At 34.6% G+C, this 18,268-nt stretch overlaps 1 protein-coding gene and 1 non-coding gene across 2 annotated transcripts; both read right to left on the bottom strand.

Moving 5' to 3' along the window:
• Nucleotides 1-10,517: 10,517 nt before the first annotated feature.
• LOC141666411 (shaggy-related protein kinase eta) lies at nt 10,518-16,006 on the bottom strand. The gene is made up of 12 exons (XM_074472398.1): nt 15,808-16,006; nt 14,867-14,959; nt 14,493-14,552; nt 14,143-14,415; nt 13,987-14,061; nt 13,853-13,909; nt 13,068-13,208; nt 12,903-12,953; nt 12,739-12,834; nt 12,276-12,359; nt 11,909-12,010; nt 10,518-11,044 (listed from the first exon to the last, which is right to left on the bottom strand). The coding sequence occupies exons 1-12, from the start codon at nt 15,820-15,822 to the stop codon at nt 10,949-10,951; spliced, it is 1,143 nt and encodes a 380-aa protein (XP_074328499.1). The 5' UTR covers nt 15,823-16,006; the 3' UTR covers nt 10,518-10,948.
• Nucleotides 16,007-17,513: 1,507 nt separating this feature from the next.
• TRNAV-AAC (transfer RNA valine (anticodon AAC)) lies at nt 17,514-17,587 on the bottom strand. The gene has a single exon. It is a non-coding gene; the product is annotated as a tRNA-Val (tRNA).
• Between the last annotated feature and the right edge of the window lie 681 nt (nt 17,588-18,268).

Raw genomic sequence — 18,268 nt, 5'->3', positions numbered from 1 at the left:
GACATATCACTATCAGAGTTTAGAAACATTGATCAGACAACAGTCAGTACTTAAACATATTTTTCAATTAAGCACAGAATACATAAAGAGATTAAATTCTGTAAATACTGATCATAAAGTCTGATGCAACAGAACAAAACTAAGTAGATTTAGAGAAAGAACCTGAAACCATTCCAAGTTCATTTACCAATCTTGTAAAAGTAGCTTCACACAATGGTTTTGTGAAGATATCTGTTAGTTGTTGATCTGTTGGAACAAAGTGCAATTCCACTGTACCTTCATCTACATGTTCCCTAATGAAGTGGTACCTGATGCTGATGTGCTTTGTCATAGAGTGTTGAACTGGATTACCTGTCATAGCAATAGCACTTTGATTATCACAGTAAATAGGGATTTTGAAATATGTTAACCCATAATCCAGTAACTGATTCTTCATCTAAAGAATCTGTGCACAACAGCTTCCTGCAACAATATATTCTGCTTCTGCAGTTGATGTGGAAATTGACTTTTGTTTCTTGCTAAACCAAGAAACCAATCTGCCTCCAAGAAATTGGCAGCTTCCACTTGTGCTTTTCCTGTCAATTTTGCAACCTGTAAAATCTGCATCTGAGTAACCTATTAGTTTAAAATCTAATTCTCTGGGATACCACAATCCCAGATCAGCTGTTCCCTTAAGATACTTGAAAATTCTTTTCACAGCTGTTAAGTGAGGTTCTCTTGGATCTGCTTGAAATCTTGCACAAAAACAGGTAGCATACATGATATCAGGTCTACTAGCAGTTAGATAGAGTAGAGAGCCAATCATACCTCTGTAATCAGTAATATCTATTGATTTACCAGTATCCTTATCCAGTTTTGTTGCAGTGGCCATGGGAGTGGATGCACTTGAACAATCTGGCATTCCAAATTTCTTCAGCAAGTTCCTGGTGTACTTAGTTTGACAAATAAAAGTGCCTTCTTCATTCTGCTTGACTTGAAGGCCCAGAAAATAGCTAAGTTCCCCCATCATACTCATCTGATATCTTGACTGCATCAGTTTGGCAAACTTCTTGCAAAGTTTGTCATTTGTAGACCCAAAAATGATATCATCAACATAAATCTGGACCAGAAGTAAGTCCTTTCCATGGTTGAGGTAGAACAGTGTTTTGTCTATAGTTCCTCTGTTAAATCCACTTTCCAGAAGAAACTGAGCTAAAGTCTCATACCATGCTTTGGGAGCTTGCTTAAGTCCATAAAGTGCTTTATCAAGCCTGTAGACATAATCTGGATGTTTGGAATCTACAAAGCCTGGAGGTTGTTCAACATATACTTCCTCTTCCAATTCTCCATTGAGAAAAGCACTTTTCACATCCATTTGAAAGACAGTAAACTTTTTGTGAGCAGCATAAGCCAAAAATATCCTTATGGCTTCTAACCTAGCAACTGGTGCAAATGTTTCATCATAATCAATTCCCTCATGTTGAGAATATCCTTTTGTAACCAGCCTTGCCTTATTCCTTGTAATTATGCCATCACTGTCAGTTTTGTTTCTGAATACCCACTTTATACCAACAACAGATCTATTCTTTGGTCTTGGCACTAGGGTCCAGACTTTGTTTCTTTCAAATTCATTTAACTCTTCCTGCATTGCTTGCACCCAATCAGTCTGAGAGAGAAAAGAATTGTAAAGACATTCGTTTGAAGTACCTGTTCTAGTTCTGACACCTGCATCAGGATTTCCAATTATCAAATCAGGTGTATGTGATTTAGTCCACTTCCTTGCAGATGGAAGGTTTTCTCTAGAACTGGATGCTCACCCATGATCCATGCTGTCTTCATTTTCATTTTCTGATGCTCCCCCTGAAACTATGCTCTCTGAGTTGGATTCTTCAGAATTTAGATTTTCAGAACTATCAGAACTTGGCTTATCAGAACTTGACGGATCAGAACTTGAAGAGCCAGATGTATGTTCTGATGCTTCTTGAGATGTAATATGTTCTTGAGTATGCTCCCCCTGCATAGGTGCATCTTTCTTTGGCGTAGTCACCACAGTTTCAATAACATCAGAGTTTAATCCATCAGAGTTTACAGTATCAGGACTTAGACTGTCAGGATTTTCAGTATCAGAATTTGAGTCTTCATTTTCAAATCTCAGCTGATCATGATCAATAAAATCTTCAAGACCAGTAATCTTCTTGTCATCAAAAGAGACATTGATAGATTCCATGACCACTCTTGTTCTCAAATTATAGACTCTGAAGGCTTTTGTGGAAAGTGGATATCCAACAAAGATTCCTTCATCGGCTTTTAGATCAAACTTGGATAGCTGTTCAGGATGAGTCTTGAGAACAAAACACTTGCATCCAAATACATGAAAGTACTTCAGATTTGGATTCTTTTTCTTCACCATCTCATATGGTGTTTTTCCTTGCTTGTTACTGAGTGTTGCATTTTGAGTAAAACAAGCAGTCTGCACAGCTTCAGCCCAGAAATAGGTTGGAAGTTTTGCTTCTTCAAGCATTGTACGTGCAGCTTCAATGAGAGTTCTATTCTTCCTTTCAACAACTCCATTTTGCTGTGGAGTTCCAGGAGCAGAAAATTCCTGCTTAATTCCATGGTTTTTGCAGAACTCTTCCATTATCAAATTCTTGAACTCAGTGCCATTATCACTCCTTATGGTTTTCACAGAATCTTTGACCAATTTATCCAGATGTTTGACATGATCAATCAAGATAGATGAGTTTCACTTTTTGTGTGCAAGAAATACACCCATGTGTATCTGGTGAACTCATCCACTATGACCAACGCATATTTCTTCTTTGCAATAGACATGACATTCACTGGACCAAATAGATCAACATGTAGTAGATGATAAGGCTCAAGAATTGATGATTCAGTCTTGCTCTTGAATGAAGATTTTCTTTGTTTGGCCTTCTGACAAGAATCACAAAGGCCATCAGGAGCAAATACTGACTTTGGCAGTCCTCTCACAAGATCATTCTTGACTAGTTCATTTATATTGTTGAAATTTAAATGAGAGAGTTTCTTGTGCCAATTCCAGCTTTCTTCAATTGATGCTCTACTCATCAGACAGATTGCAGAACCATCAGTACTTGTTGAAAGCTTAGCTTCATAAATGTTACCACGCCTGTATCCTTTCAGAACAACTTTGCCTTTAGATTTACTCACAACTTCACAGTGTTCTTCAAAGAAATCAACATGATAACCTCTGTCACAGATTTGACTTATACTCAGCAGATTGTGTTTAAGTCCTGATACCAGAGCTACTTCTTTAATGATGACATTCCCAAGATTGATATTGCCATATCCCAATGTTTTTCCAATGTTACCATCTCCATAAGAAACACTTGGGCCAGATTTCTCCACAAAGTCTGATAGAAGGGCCTTATTCCCAGTCATATGTCCTGAACATCCACTGTTCAGAACTAGAATATTTTTCTTGTTGCCCTGCAATCATAAAGACCACTAATGATTAGTTTTAAGGACCCAGACTTGCTTGGATCCTTTGGCCTTATCAAGTTTGTTAACATTTGCAGCGGATTTAGCATCAGAGTTTATGTTAACATTTTTCTTATCAGAACTTACACTATCAGACTTTGAATCAGAATTTACACTAGAAGGAACAATGGAAACTTTCTTCAAAGAAGGTTTTATTTGATAATAATCATAGTACAAACTATGATATTCCTTACAAGTATAAATGGAATGCCATAAACTACCACAATGAAAACAAGGATTTTGTGGTTTATATCTAACAGACTGACTCTTAACTCCTGATTTTGAAGGTAAGGAGTTTATGTTCTTATTCTTCCTGCAAAAAGAAGCCAGATGGTTAGAACTTCCACAGTTATGACACGTTTTCCTAGGAGCTTCAGGAACAGGCTTATAATTATTGCTTTTATTCACACCTTCCTTTCCATTCCTATTTTCCTAGGTGATTTTACCTTGTTTGCATTCTTCACATCTTTCAGCTTATGCCTAAGCTGCTTCTTAGTCATTAAGCCTATGTTTACTTCAGCTGTCTTTTCCTGTTTTAGTTTGTCAGAAGTTAATTCCTCTTTAACTTCTGATTTCTCATTATCATACTTTATAGTTACAAACTTAACAGGTTTTAACTTTAGCTTTTGCTTAACAACAGGCTTAATTTCTACAGTTCCTTTATCATTCTTATCCTCTCCATAACCTAAGCCCTCTTTCCAATTTTCACTACTTAGCAAAGTTTGAGTTGTTCTGCCAGAGTTAGTCCAAGTCCTGATAATCTCTCTTTCCTTTTCTAACTCGGTTTTTAGAGATTCATTCATTTTTAGCACTTCATCCCTAACATAAAAAGCATCATCTCTATCCTTCTGAGTTTGATGGAACATAACTAACTCTTTTTCTAAGAAATCATTTCTTTTCTTAAAAGCAAGATTTTCAGAAGTTAATCTTTCACATGTTAAAGTTTGATCTCTATAACTAACAAACATGGTTTTAAGATATCTTCTCAACTCATTAATATCATCAGTATGAAAAGCATAAGTAGTCTGAGGTACCTTTGTTTCAGCAGCTTCAGAACTGCTATCAGCACTTTCTTTATCAGCATTTGCCATTAAAGCATAGTTCTCCTCACTTTCAGAGTCTGAGGTGTCTGTCCAGCTTTTCTTCTTTGTGACAAGAGCCTTGCCTTTGTCACCCTTCACTTTCTTGCAATCAGGAGATATGTGGCCTTTCTCACCACAGTTATAGCATTTGACATTGGTATAATCTCCTCTATCAGACTTTCCTCCTCTGCCCTCAGATCTTCTGAAATTCTTCTTATCAGAACTTGTGCCTTTCCTGGAAAACTTCTTTCCCTTCCTGAACTTCCTGTATGCAATCTTTGTGATCCCTTTCACCATAAGAGCACACAGCTTCATCATCTCCTCATCAGCATCAGTCTCAGGCAAGCTTTCAGAATCTGAGTCATCATCACATTCAGATTTGATGACTCGGTATCAAACTTTGTGAAAAGAACTTTACCCTTGTCTTTCCTTGAGGTAGCTGCCTTGGGGGATTCTTCTTCAGCCTTAAGAGCAACTGTCCTTGACTTTCCTCCTTTCCTCTTGCTTCTTTGTTCCATCTCAAGTTCATGAGTCTTGAGCATTCCATAAATTTCATCAAGAGTTATTTCATCAAGATTGTAGTTGTCTCTTATTGTTGTTGCCTTCAAATCCCAGCATTCAGGAAGAGCTAACAGGAATTTAAGGTTTGAATCTTCAAGATCATACTCCTTATCAACCAATGACAAATCATTCAAGAGTTTGACAAATCTATCATATAAATCAGTCAATGACTCATTTGCCTTTGAGTCAAAGTGTTCATACTCTTGAGTGAGTATTGTCTTCATGGTCTTCTTAATTATATCAGTTCCCTGACACCTTGTTTCCAGAGCATCCCATATCTCCTTAGCAGTCTTGCAGTTAATTACCCTGTTTGACATTACATTATCAATGGCACTATGCAGTAAGTGTCGTACCTTAGCATCCTTAGCAATTGATGCGATATCTTCGGCAGTATAATCACTCTTCTCCTTTGGTACGGTCTTTGCTGCTTCACCTGCAACTGCAACTGCGAGCTTGGTTGGTTTGTGAGGCCCTTCCTTGATTCTATCAAGATATTCTGGATCTGTTACTTCCAGGAACATGGTCATCCTTACCTTCCATATGGGATATTCAGATGGTCTCAGTATGGGAACTCGGATGGTCTCATACCGACTTTGAATTTGTGTCTTTGGTGGTTCTTCAGTTTTGGTAGGCTTAGTTGGAGTTTCTGTGCCAGACATGATTGTGTTTGGATCTTAAACTGTATGTGCGTTAACAGATAGGCTCTGATACCACTTGTTAGGTCACACACACTGTAGAGGGGGTGAATACAGTGTAAAGTACAATCAAATTGAACTTTAATATTTCAAGTAACAGAAAACAAACTTTATTGAAACAATAAACTCTGTTACAATATGGAACTGTTACCTCTCAGTGATGAACAAATATCACGAGAGCTGCTAGGGGTACAATGAATAATCTTATCGAATATGATAACACTTATAGTGTAAACCCTATGTATGTGTTTATATACTACACAGTTACAAGATAATCGCTAATTGATATGGAATTTAATTCTGCTTCCTAAAATATATCAATCAGATATCTTTTCTTCCAAGTATTTTATTCTTCATAGAATTCCTTCTTCATGCATATCTCTTCTTATGTTTATCTCGATCTTCTTTCCTTTAAACAGCTACTGTCCTTATCTGAACATCCTTCAGCACTTAAGTTCTGATATCCATCTTCTGATGATTATCTCCTGATAATATAAGTACTGATATCCTTAAGTCCTGACTTCCAGTAAGTACTGATTTATCCTGTTTAAGTAAGATCTAAAAACTAAACATAAATCATATTAGCCATGACATTATCAAATATATCTAACACTATATGTTTACAGATGCTCAGAGTACTAAAGGAACAGATGTTGAACAGCAGTTTGTTGAATCTAAGGAAAACTCTGATGTATCAAAGGCTATTGATATCCCTGCAAATCTAAGTACTGATACTTTCTTGCAGTCCATACATTTTACTATTCCACCACATGAGATAATCCTTGTTTTTGTTGAAAAACAGTCCATTCATTATTCTTTTCCATCACTTGAAGAAATCCATGTTGTTTCTAAAGATGTAGTAGCACAATAATCCATTCATAAAGATTCATCCATTTCAGAATCACCACAACATTCTACAATACTTGAAATCCTGGAAGTTAATCTTGAAGCTCCAATTCATTTATCTACAATATTTGAAGATGTGCAGATAAATGCTAAAGGTGTTGAAGCTTCTGAAGCCAATGGATCAATTTCTCATTCTATTCTGCATACTAAAGCTAATGATAAAATTCAGAAATTAGTGCAAAATCCAGCTGCTGTTGAAGAATCTAATGATGGTAAAGAAACTCTTGTATCTAATGTTATGTTAGATCTTGAGGCTGATATTTTCTTTCCTAAAGATATGTTTATGCATGTGAGACAACAGAAAATGAAAGAGTTAGATGCTAAGAAGAAGTAGGATTATTCTGATAATCTCTGGAATGCTTATTGGAAAGATAATATATATCATATTTCCAGAACACGTGCAGTTCTCGAAACAGCAGAATGGAAGATTACAAATCCTAATGTGCTGAATCATCTAAAAGCATCTACTTTGGTTGTCAGATCCTTACACACAATGAAGAAACAACTACTCAAATAAATCATATTAAAGAATCATTGATTGCTTCAAATCTGCTTACTCATCTAGGAAATTTAGAAACAAATTTCACCAATAGTTACCAGACAAACTGCAATTGAAGCCAGTCAAGCTAGATTGGAAGCTCATCAAGCTCAAATGTTTGATCAACTTACTGAAGTACATAATTCAATGGACTTGATTCTTTCTCTACTGCTTGGTGATGATGCCAAAAAAGGGGAGAAAATTAATAAATCTAAATGCAAACAGTTATGATTGATAGGTACTGATGATGAAAATCTTGATGGAGGTAATAAGGGGGAAAAGAAGGAGAGTAAAAGAGGAAGCAAGAGAAATGAAAGAAGAGTTGAAGAATTGACTGTGACTACTAAAATGCAAAAATCTTCACAAGTCACAACTGTTGCTGATGAAGACCAAGGTATTCTGGAGAAAGAAGTTGGTGCTGAAGAAAGTCAATATCTTCAAACTCTGAAAGTTAAAGGAAGAAAGACAACTATGTTCTACAAGGATACAAAGATTCAATTATTTGATTATGAGGTAAGTAGAAGAATATTTGCAAAGGAAAATCATGGAGTTGATCTTGAACAGCCAAGGCACACGGAGGAAGTCTTTAAAAATTCTATGAAGACAGCAAATGCTGATATTGCTATTAGTTCTCAAGTACTTTATGAAGATGATCCTTCTAACAGACCAACCAGAGGTATAGTTATAAGGGAAATCAGTCAGGTAGAAGATGAAAGATCTCTCATACCACAAGCTATTGGAACTGCTGACATGAAGCTTAAAGGAAAGGAGAAGATAGAAGAAAAGTCAAGAATTTTAAAGTCTAAAGCCAAAGCTGGAAACAGTATCTAAGGAATTTAAATCTTAAACTCTGATAGATTTAATCTATAAAGTAGTTAAAGCTCTTGATACTGAAGAAAATTTACTTGAAGCAGAAATCATCCAGGCTGGTTTAAGAAGGAAGATTTCTGGAAGCATTCTGAGCTGAGAAAGTGAAGTTAACCTCTGACATTGCTCAATTTAAAGAAGCAGTTCAGGATGAAGAGTTAAAGTCTGATATTCACTTAAACAACATTGAATATGCATACTTGATTCCTGCAATTAGATAGTTTTAAGACAATGAAATATCTAAATGGATTAGATGATGGATGAATAGGACCACATATATCACCTTGAATTCTTTATAAGAAATCTGGAGACTCGTTTTGAAGTTTAACTGGAGATGGTCGAACAATTAGTTTTTCCAAAGAACATGTTGAACAAGGAAGTTCATCACGTGATAGACCTTTTGATTCTTAAGGGGATGTCCTGTAGAATTTTCTATAACTCGACGATCATGGATACTACTGGATGATCAAGTCTTTCATGCCAAAGGATGAGTGATTTTGGATCTATAATTTTGGGAGTGGTGATACTGTGAGACCTGATTACTCTAATTTCAGTAGCATATAATCCAGATGAGATTGATTGTAATTTTTCTAAAATCTTCTTATGTCCTGAGGTGATTGAGGTGATAAGGAGATATTCTTTTACATTTTCTCTAGTGGTTTCTACATATAAACCATTAAGACGAATATTTTTAAAACTCCGAAGATTCTTAGTGGATTTGCTAGAATATAGATCATCATGTATGTGAATTTGTGTCTCATTTGGTAGTATAAAACTGGATTTCCCAAATACTTCTATGATATTTGATATTCCCGAAATCGTCCAAACGTGTGAGTTGGTTTTAATCAACTTTGAGAACTATTTCCGATTTTGTGAAATTGTGTGAGTGGTTGCGCAGTCAGCAATGCATATATCTCCCATATTTATGCCGTGTATATATAAGTGAATAACAATTTTATTATGCAAACAACGTATATAATACAAGAATATAAAATAAGTACATGAAAGCAGAATATTAAAATAAGCACGTCTAAAACATAACATCAAAGAAATACAAATGAAATCTATTTATCTAAATCATAATAAAGGTTAGCTAAGTTCAATTGAGATCTTGTTGTTTAGTTCTTCACTTAGATTATTACTAGCTAAGTTCGTTTCCACCCTTTTTCCGTTATTCTTTTTATTTGCCTCGTAGAGGTCAACTAGATATTTCGGTGTGCGACAAGTACGTCATGTTCCCCACATCTGAGACATATATCCCTAGTATCTTCTTCTTGTGGTGTCTTCCTTTTATTTGGCACTGCATGTTGTCACTTCTGGTGGTCAGAATTGTTGTAACCATACGCTGCCACTTCAGGGGGCTAGAGTTAAAACGATTTTGAAACCGGACTCGAAAGTTTCCATGCCTACGGTTTCGTCCGTAACCTCGTCCTCCTCTATGCCCTTTCCCACGCTCATTCTTCAGGAATGACGTGTTATGTACTTGAGATAACTGGGCAGAGTCTGTGGAATGTATCCGATGATTTTTCAGTAACAACTCATTATTCTTTTCAGCGACAAGAAGAGATATCAGCTCGCTATACTTCCAAAATTGCGCTCCCTATACTGTTGTGTCAAAATCATAGTGTTCGGGTGAAATGTTGAAAGAATCTTTTCTATCATGTTAGCATCAATAATATTTTCACCACACAAAATTAGTTTTGAGCTTATTTTGAACAAGGCAGAATTATATTCAGTGACAGATTTAAAATCTTGCAACCTTATATTTATCCGGTCATAATGAGCATGTGTCAAATAGACAAGTTTTTGGTGATTAAACCTATGATTCATTAGTATGTCTTTCAGTAGCTTAGCTTTTTTTATTCTGCAGATGTAGGTTAGTTGATGTGTTGATATATCTAGACATAATCTATAGTGTCTTCGTGTACATGACTGTATGTTATATGAGCGATTCCTTGCTTCGTAATTTTAATGCTTCAGTGAAGGTAAACGATTACATGTTTAAGGTTTAAATTCCTTGCAAACAGCCTAGGGTTTAAAGAATCACACACCCGTAATTATCCGATCTCTTTACTTTAGGTCATTATTTTCATCATTATAATCAATCCTGGCAACACATAAAATACTACTCCCTCCGCGACACACACTTTAATGCTCAGTTGCATAACTTTTTTTTAATTTTTTTTCTTCTAAATAAAAATAAGAAATTTTTTTAAAAATAAATTACGGAAATATATTTTATAATTACCTTAAAATGCGTGTCAAGCATGTTAAAAAAACTATAAATAAATGGGGGCGGAGGTAGTAGTAGATAAGGTGTAGGTTAATTCTAGTTGTCTTAAATGCAAAGTGCAAATCATAATTCACAAATAGCAGAAAATGTATATGTACATATAGAAAGAACCCAAAACTGGTACTGATACAAGTAACTTCAAGCACAAAAAACAGCATTCTTTTGTCCACTTCTTTATGGTGCAATTCCGGCCTTCTTAGGTTTCTACACTCTTACTTTGCACAGAGCTTCCTGATTAGTACAAGCAAAATATACAAAAAGAACTCATTATCTGTTCTTTCTTAATGGCAACTACCGTCGTTTCATGGAGAGAGGTTCTGTGGAAGAAATAGCAACAAAAAGCATCATGTAACAGGCGGTGGAGCCATCCAGCCACAGTATCTGTACTATCCAGGTAAACCAATATATGTAACAGTGCTCCAACATCCTTTGAAAGGAGATTATAATAGAGATTCCTTCCGATTTAACTTAACAAGCTGAACTCAGATTGTCCGCCCTCCCAAGCATATTATGTTCCGGATGGATGCAGGAACTGTAGACCCATTTGCCGTTTTATGTGATCGGGTATCAGTCTATTAACAAGTTCGGGGGATGCTCCTGACAGCTGTAACCACAAATATTTCAGTACACCTAACAAGAACTTACTGGAGAAAATTAGATCTAGTAATGAAGTGACAGGGACTAGTAAATCCTCAGCTTCAGTTGACCGCAGCACCATTAGCCCCAAAACAATTAAGAACATAAGGGCATGGATCGGCATGTTCCAATACATTTGCCAAAATAGGAAATTAATCTATTAACTGTGAACTTGTATCATTGTTTAAAATATATGCTAGTGTATAAAAATAATTTATAGTACATTATTAAATATTTGTTTACTTGTATATTTATTAACTTGCACTTATTAGAAAAAGTATTATTTATTTCAGCTTGAAAGTTTTTTTTTACATTAATACAAACTTCTATTTCAATAGTTACAGTGTTTTTTAATTCTTTAATTAAATGACAAAAACAGTCTACTACTTTTTAGTTCTACGGCACAAGCATGACGACCATGCCATATCCACATTAAATGCTTTAGTCAAATTATAAACGAGAATATAATTTTATTGAATAAATCACATATCGACGAACCATGTGTTATGATGCAGGAACTGTGTACCATACACACTTACTCATTCAACATAAGTTCACATCTGAATTTAAAAGATGCAAGCACATTTCATCATTTAAAACATTTTTGTAAGGCTTTTCTTGCTAACAAGACAAAATCAAATTATCAATTTCTTTTGTTAGAAAAATACCATGGAACATAATTGAGCCATTGTTTCCTGACATGGTTTAAATATATATGTTATTAGCTAGATTTTGTTGAAAGCAAAGAGTATCAATCATTTTGGAATTATAAGAAGCAACAGTTTTGCATCCTATGACCAAGTCACATTTATGAATAAAATAGGGGGCATACCTCTTGCTTAAAGTCAAAAAGTGGAGGTAAAGGACGGCCATTTGGTAAGCGAGCATTGGGTTCACGAAGCTCGTCAAAGAAAGGATGGGAACATGCTTCCAACTGCAACAGGAACAGCCACTAGTAAAAAACGGGGAATATAACATATAATAGGCTCCAAATAAGATATAGACTGAAAGTTCTTTTTCAGTCTACTTGCATTTCTTGGACAAACTATATCCAACTAGTACTTTTACATAAACCGCATATTGAACATATAAGACTTGATATTTATTTGATGAAAATTTAAGCCTTAACATCGGAAAATAGATTAATTCCTACAGCCGTTCTCTATCATACATAAAGAGAAAACATAATCGGAACTCACAGGACTGCAACGAAGACTTGGTGAATATTGCAGAAGCCGGGAAGCAAGATCAATTGCTTCTGGAGGCATTCTCTTGTGAAAAACCTGAAATCAAGATGAAACAACTTATAAACCAAGTTGAGCAAGTTAAAAGATCTGCAATGGTCTCAACTATAATGAATGCTGTATTTTAGATTTGATTTTGTTATTTTAAAACAATAAATGCTTTAGAATGTTAATTGGCAACAAGACTGACCAACTTACTACCACATGTGGTTAGACGTTAGTAGTGGCAGAGAATATGTATTTTTAGTAATGGCCGCTAAATACCTACTATATAAGTGGCCACTTAATAATTTGCTACAAGGGAAGGAGAGAGTCTCAATCTCCAATTTAATTTAGCAAAAGTTGAATTCTTAAAATTAATAAATGTTGTAAATGGAAAAAACTTTTAAGATACAACATCTGTCGATATTAGAAGTACCTTGTGCCACGGGTGTGCCTTGATCTGCGGAAATCTAAAATCTGTATAATTTGGATTCATACATCGAATTTCTTCCCGAGTTGGAGTCCCAAGAACCTGCAAGATGAAACATTAGAACTGCAACTAAAAATGATTAAACACACTGCTCTATTTAGTTGTCATACCTTGATAATCTCCACAAGCTGCCCAACAGCATTCTCTCCGGGAAACAGTGGCTTAAGTAGTTTAAAATTATAAGAATAAGATACAGAGTATTAAATAAAAATACAAAATGTACTACAAAAATGAGACGGCGGAAAAATGAAGATAACTATAAAAGAAGTGCCTACCTGGCCTAATAGCAGCTCAGCCAAAACACAACCAGCTGACCATATGTCAATTGAAGTTGTATACTCTGTTGCACCAAAAATAAGTTCTGGGGCGCGATAGAACCTTGAACATATGTATGAAATATTTGCTTCACCCTTCACCTGAATGTACATAATGGTCAATTTATTAAAAAAAATGGTTGCAATATTGCATATCACTTTGAGCACCTATAGCTGACGTATATCATGAGCAAACATATGATGCAAAAACAGAACAGCAGATTACACTGGTGTATCCTACTCAAACAGCTCATGGATACCTTAACATGTGACATGATTGCTTTAAACAAGTTAACTTGATTCCTTTTAGAGTACCTATAGATACAAAGAAGAAGCACATACCAACAGGACAAATATTTTATACACGTTCACATAAATTCAACTCGTACTATCACAACTTCTGGTTCGTATAGTCGAACTGCGCTTGTATTATTTAACAGACATACCTACAAGAATTAAGGTCGTTAACACAAACTATTAGAGGAGCACCCCTGTCTTAACTCCTAATATTTACATGTAATTTGTTTGTTTATCATTGAATATTATCAATTCATCAGTAAAATATTTTAATTAACCGAGACACTCAGATAGAAAAATGCAGGCAACAAGGAATTAATTATATAGGTCTTAAACATGGTTATTTGCACACATGATTGAGCAATGATAATACTTTAACATGCTTGGTTAGATACAGCTAGTCATCTACTAATTTTTGGCTACTAAAACGAATAGCAAGTATGACATACCAGCATTTTTGCACTTCCGAAATCACAGATTTTGACCTGGTGAGTGAGAGGATCAACCTGCAGAAAATTCAACATCAATATTAAGAGAATAATTGCAGGCCTTGATCCAACTCATAAATCAGAGATATACATACAAGAACATTTTGTGGCTTCAAGTCCCTATGACACACTCCAGGAACAGCATGCATATATGCCAACCCCCTAAAAATCTGTTAAAAGTATACATCAGTAAAGGTGTGTACATAGAGTGGGGAAAATGATTAATACATTAGGAGAAGCACAAAGCACACCTGGTATGTGTAAAGTTTTACATATATCAGTGGCATTTGCTGGTTTGCATTGCTGTAGTGCTTCAATACTCTATACATGGTCTCAGGCACGTATTCCATTACTAAATTAAGAAATAGCTCGTCATTGCTGGTAGTTGAAAAGAAACAGTGTTTAAGACCAACTACATTCGGATGATTCATCGAGCGCATCAACTGCAATTCACGATTCTTGTATCTCCTGTCCTGTAGGACCTTCTTTATAGCCACTGTTTCTCCAGTTTCTATGCATTTTGCCTAGACAGAGGACAAACATAGCAAATTCAAACATCACCACTATCAAAAGATAATTACAATCAGTATAACTTGCATACCTGGAATACGACTCCAAACGATCCGGTTCCCACTACACGCTCTGCCATGTAACTGACAGTCTACATGAAGCACCAAAATAACGTGAATTTTAACAATATACAATCGCTTCGGCGGAAAAACTCAGTTCATATGATATTAAAAGCTTTTACATATTTTAATTAAGTAATACTTAGATCACATGCCATTTTGAAACATCACAACGAAGTAATGGTGGGCTCAAATCTCAATATAAAATATAAAAGCTATCGCCTTGTATGGGCCAACTTAGGAAGCATGTTGATTGTAGATGATAAACCAACTACAGATTACACTTCTTTGCATTAGAAAAATCATTTTACAGTACAGCTGGAATGTTTAACACGTTATAATATACCTGTTTTGGTTCACCATTTTTGCCTCCAATGGTTGTGGATATTATATGACCTGTAACTTCATTATTTCCATTAACTACAGGAGCAGATATATCCTAAAAAAGTAAGAAAAAAGTCAAAACAATTTTAAAGATAATTCATACATGAAAGGTTGAAACAAACTCATGAAAGATTTCAAATTTTAGTTACAAAAATAAATAAAACTCAGATTTAACACCACAAGACACTGAAAGGCAACTAAAAAGAATTGATCACCAAACAAGACAGATATGAGCTGTGTTAAACCATACCAAATCAGACCAAACAGATCAAGTATATCCCATTCAGATTTTAGAGGGGGTAGGGGTAAAATGTAAGGTGGCCTCACACGTACTCTTAAGATGTAGAATCTAGAGAGGTTGCTTCCGTAAAGACCCCCGTTCAAAAAACACTAGAAGCGGATGTGTTAAATTCTTGAAATACACCAAAATTTAGCAAAAACTGTTTACATGGTTGGTGGGTAAGACCTAGGAGAGAGAAAACAACACAAAGTACCAATCTTAAACCACAACTGGACAAATCTACTAGCATCATGTAAGAAACTCATACCCAATATCTTTCACAGATCTACTAGTATCAACCTGGATGAAGTCCATATTACTTGTAAAAGACTACAACAAGCTCAAAGTCACATAATTTCAGTAAACACAAATCTCATAAAAACCTAATTTAAGCTAATTTATTCAATTGTTCAACAAACAACTAACAATAACATACAAACCAAAATATCAAGATTCAAATGATGGGTCATGCTTAAAAGATCTAAAATTGAACACCTATTCAAGAAAAGCCCATATCTTTACATATCAAGATTACATACAAGAAGGTACCAAAACAAAAGCATACCAATAAACAAGATCAAGAACTACAAAAAATTTCTTGTGAAATGTGAAAAAGATGGTACCTTATCGTCGGCCATGAAGCCTTTCTCCGGATGAGAGCTAGAAAAATTGAATCTTTTAGCCAAAAATTTTGTCTTTTTTTAATTTTCTGAATTTTTATGAGATGGGGTTAGAGAGAGAAAATAGAAAAGTTTTCATTATTGTTGAGAGGAGGAGAGAGAAACAAAAGGCCCCATTAGCCAAACAACTCCCATGTGATTCCAGCTCTCTTTCTTTGGGTCCTTCTCCTTTCCTGTTTTTGTTTCAATAATGTACAATAACCAAAGTACCCTTGCCGCTGCATTGTTTTACAAAAAGAATGATTTGACCGTTTGACTTTTTTGCTCAATTCTGAATAAGATAACCTATCTTGTTTGTCTTGGTTTGGCCAGGCAAGTGGGGGTGAAAATGGAACTTCAATTTAATACTCCTTCAATCCTAATCCTAGGCAAGTGGGGGTGAAAATGGAATTTAATACTCCTTCAATCCTAATCCTGCCGGGGTGTTTATCTTCTAGTACGGGGATGTGCACATATTTTAAAATTTCCGTAAAATATGATTTTTTAAATAATTTTTAATTATTTTTTCTTAATAAAAATATAATGTTTAAACTTTTTATATAAAAAAAAAAAATTAATTATAGAACAATATTTTATAGTAGTCTTAAAATACATGTCAAATATGTAAAAAATCCAGTAAAACAGAGGGAGCAACTATTTTGATTCGGTAAAATAACAAAATTTTATATCTGTTTGTTATTCAGTTATGATTTTTGTCCTTATTCAATTATCAGTAATCAAATTATATTTCAGTTTATCGAATAATTGAATACTTAATCCAAATTAATTCGATTATCGAATAACTAAATACTTAATCCAGTCCCGAGGTGTACTAAAACGGATTGAAGTGAGGTTTGTTTTAGAGCCAACCATATTGCAAGAGAAATGTTTGTGATCTGTGCTAGTCAATTTCTCTTTTGCAACCCTTTTTTATTCTCTTCTTGGCATTTTCATTATAGTATTATATACATTGTATTGTATGCCTAGAAAGTAGAAACTCAAGGGAGAAATGGACATCTCCACTCCTTCCTCCTCCTTTGTCCTCCTAAAAAGTTGAGGAAAGGAAGGAAGAATAGGTGCTATTTCCTGAAAGAGAAAAGACTCTTGCAATTTATTTGAATAATGCTGCATTCTAGTGAATATACAGTGTCTAGTTTAAAGATACTCCCTCTGTCCCCCTAGAAAGTATACATTAGGGGGACGGGGAGCCGGCACGCATCTTAACGCTCCTTTATAACATATTTGCATAAATTATTTTAATTTTTTTTTTCTTCTGAATAAAAGTTTGATATTTGAAGTTTAATAAAAAAAAGAAAATTTTAAAAATAAATTAGGGAAGTATATTTTTTATTCACCTTAAAATGCGTATCGAATATTGAAAAAAAACTGTATACAATCGAATGGGACAGGGAGTAGATGATCTAACAAATAATTGTTACGATATATTGTTAAAAAATTTCGCTATATGATATGTTAATATATAACAATTATGACATTTACTTGAATGTTAACCGGCCTGTAAGCTAGGAAGATGCAGATTTTTATGAAGAATATCGGTATACATTTAATCAAATTGCTTAGTCCGCTGAACTGGTCCAACCATTTTGCATTTAATCCTTGAGGGCCTGCGTGTCCGTTAAATGTTTACTTTCAAGAGAAGTAAAAAAGAATGGCTTCGCCCGGGCTCGAACCGGGGACCGTCTGTGTGTTAGACAGACGTGATAACCAACTACACCACGAAACCAATTGTGACAAAGCATTGAATGCACCTTTCAAATAGTAAATTCACATATCTTAGTCAAAATATGATGATGTCACTGCATTTGTCTCGGCTTACATTATATTACATTGGGCAATTTCATACACGAAACGAAAATGACGGATTTAGTTTGATATTTTTGGTACACGAAAGTATACTGATAAATTTAGTGTTAGTTTTGAATTTAAACTTAGGTACACGACATGAAACGAAATTACATGAAATATTAAAATTTCATAAGACTTCACTGCACTTGAGTCTTTATGGCTTTTAATATTATATGTCATTTCAATTTTTAACAATCAAGAAGTGAAAAATATTAAAATTGCCATCAAATATTAAAATATTTGAATAATTAAATATTAAAATATTTTTAACTTAAATATTTAAATATTTAAGTTAGTAATAAAAAAAAGCTTCAAATTCTACTTGTACATCTAATCAGGAAAAAAATAAGAAATTTAGATATTAATTATTTTAAAAATTTCTAGGAGACCATTTCTAAACAAAGAAAATAAGGAATTGATACTATATTATAATAACCGGAATGGGGTATAATTTGGTATGCCTTTTTTTTGTTGGTATGTCTTTTTTGGTTAGTTTGGTTATCCTCATTTATGACCGTCAGATCTTTTATATTATCTGATCAGGACCGTTAGATTCAAA

The sequence above is a fragment of the Apium graveolens genome, chromosome 6 (assembly GCF_009905375.1).
Source record: "Apium graveolens cultivar Ventura chromosome 6, ASM990537v1, whole genome shotgun sequence".
NCBI classification, from domain to species: domain Eukaryota; kingdom Viridiplantae; phylum Streptophyta; class Magnoliopsida; order Apiales; family Apiaceae; genus Apium; species Apium graveolens.
The sequence above is the reverse complement of the archived record's forward strand: the minus strand, read 5'-3'. Positions and strand labels throughout refer to the sequence as shown.

Coding starts and splice junctions, on each gene's coding strand:
- LOC141666411 (XM_074472398.1), bottom strand. Junction 14,062..14,142: donor TAAAACTTTACACATACCAG/GTGTGCTTTGTG, acceptor TACTTTTAACAG/ATTTTTAGGGGGTTGGCATA. Junction 13,209..13,852: donor TCGGAAGTGCAAAAATGCTG/GTATGTCATACT, acceptor ATGTACATTCAG/GTGAAGGGTGAAGCAAATAT.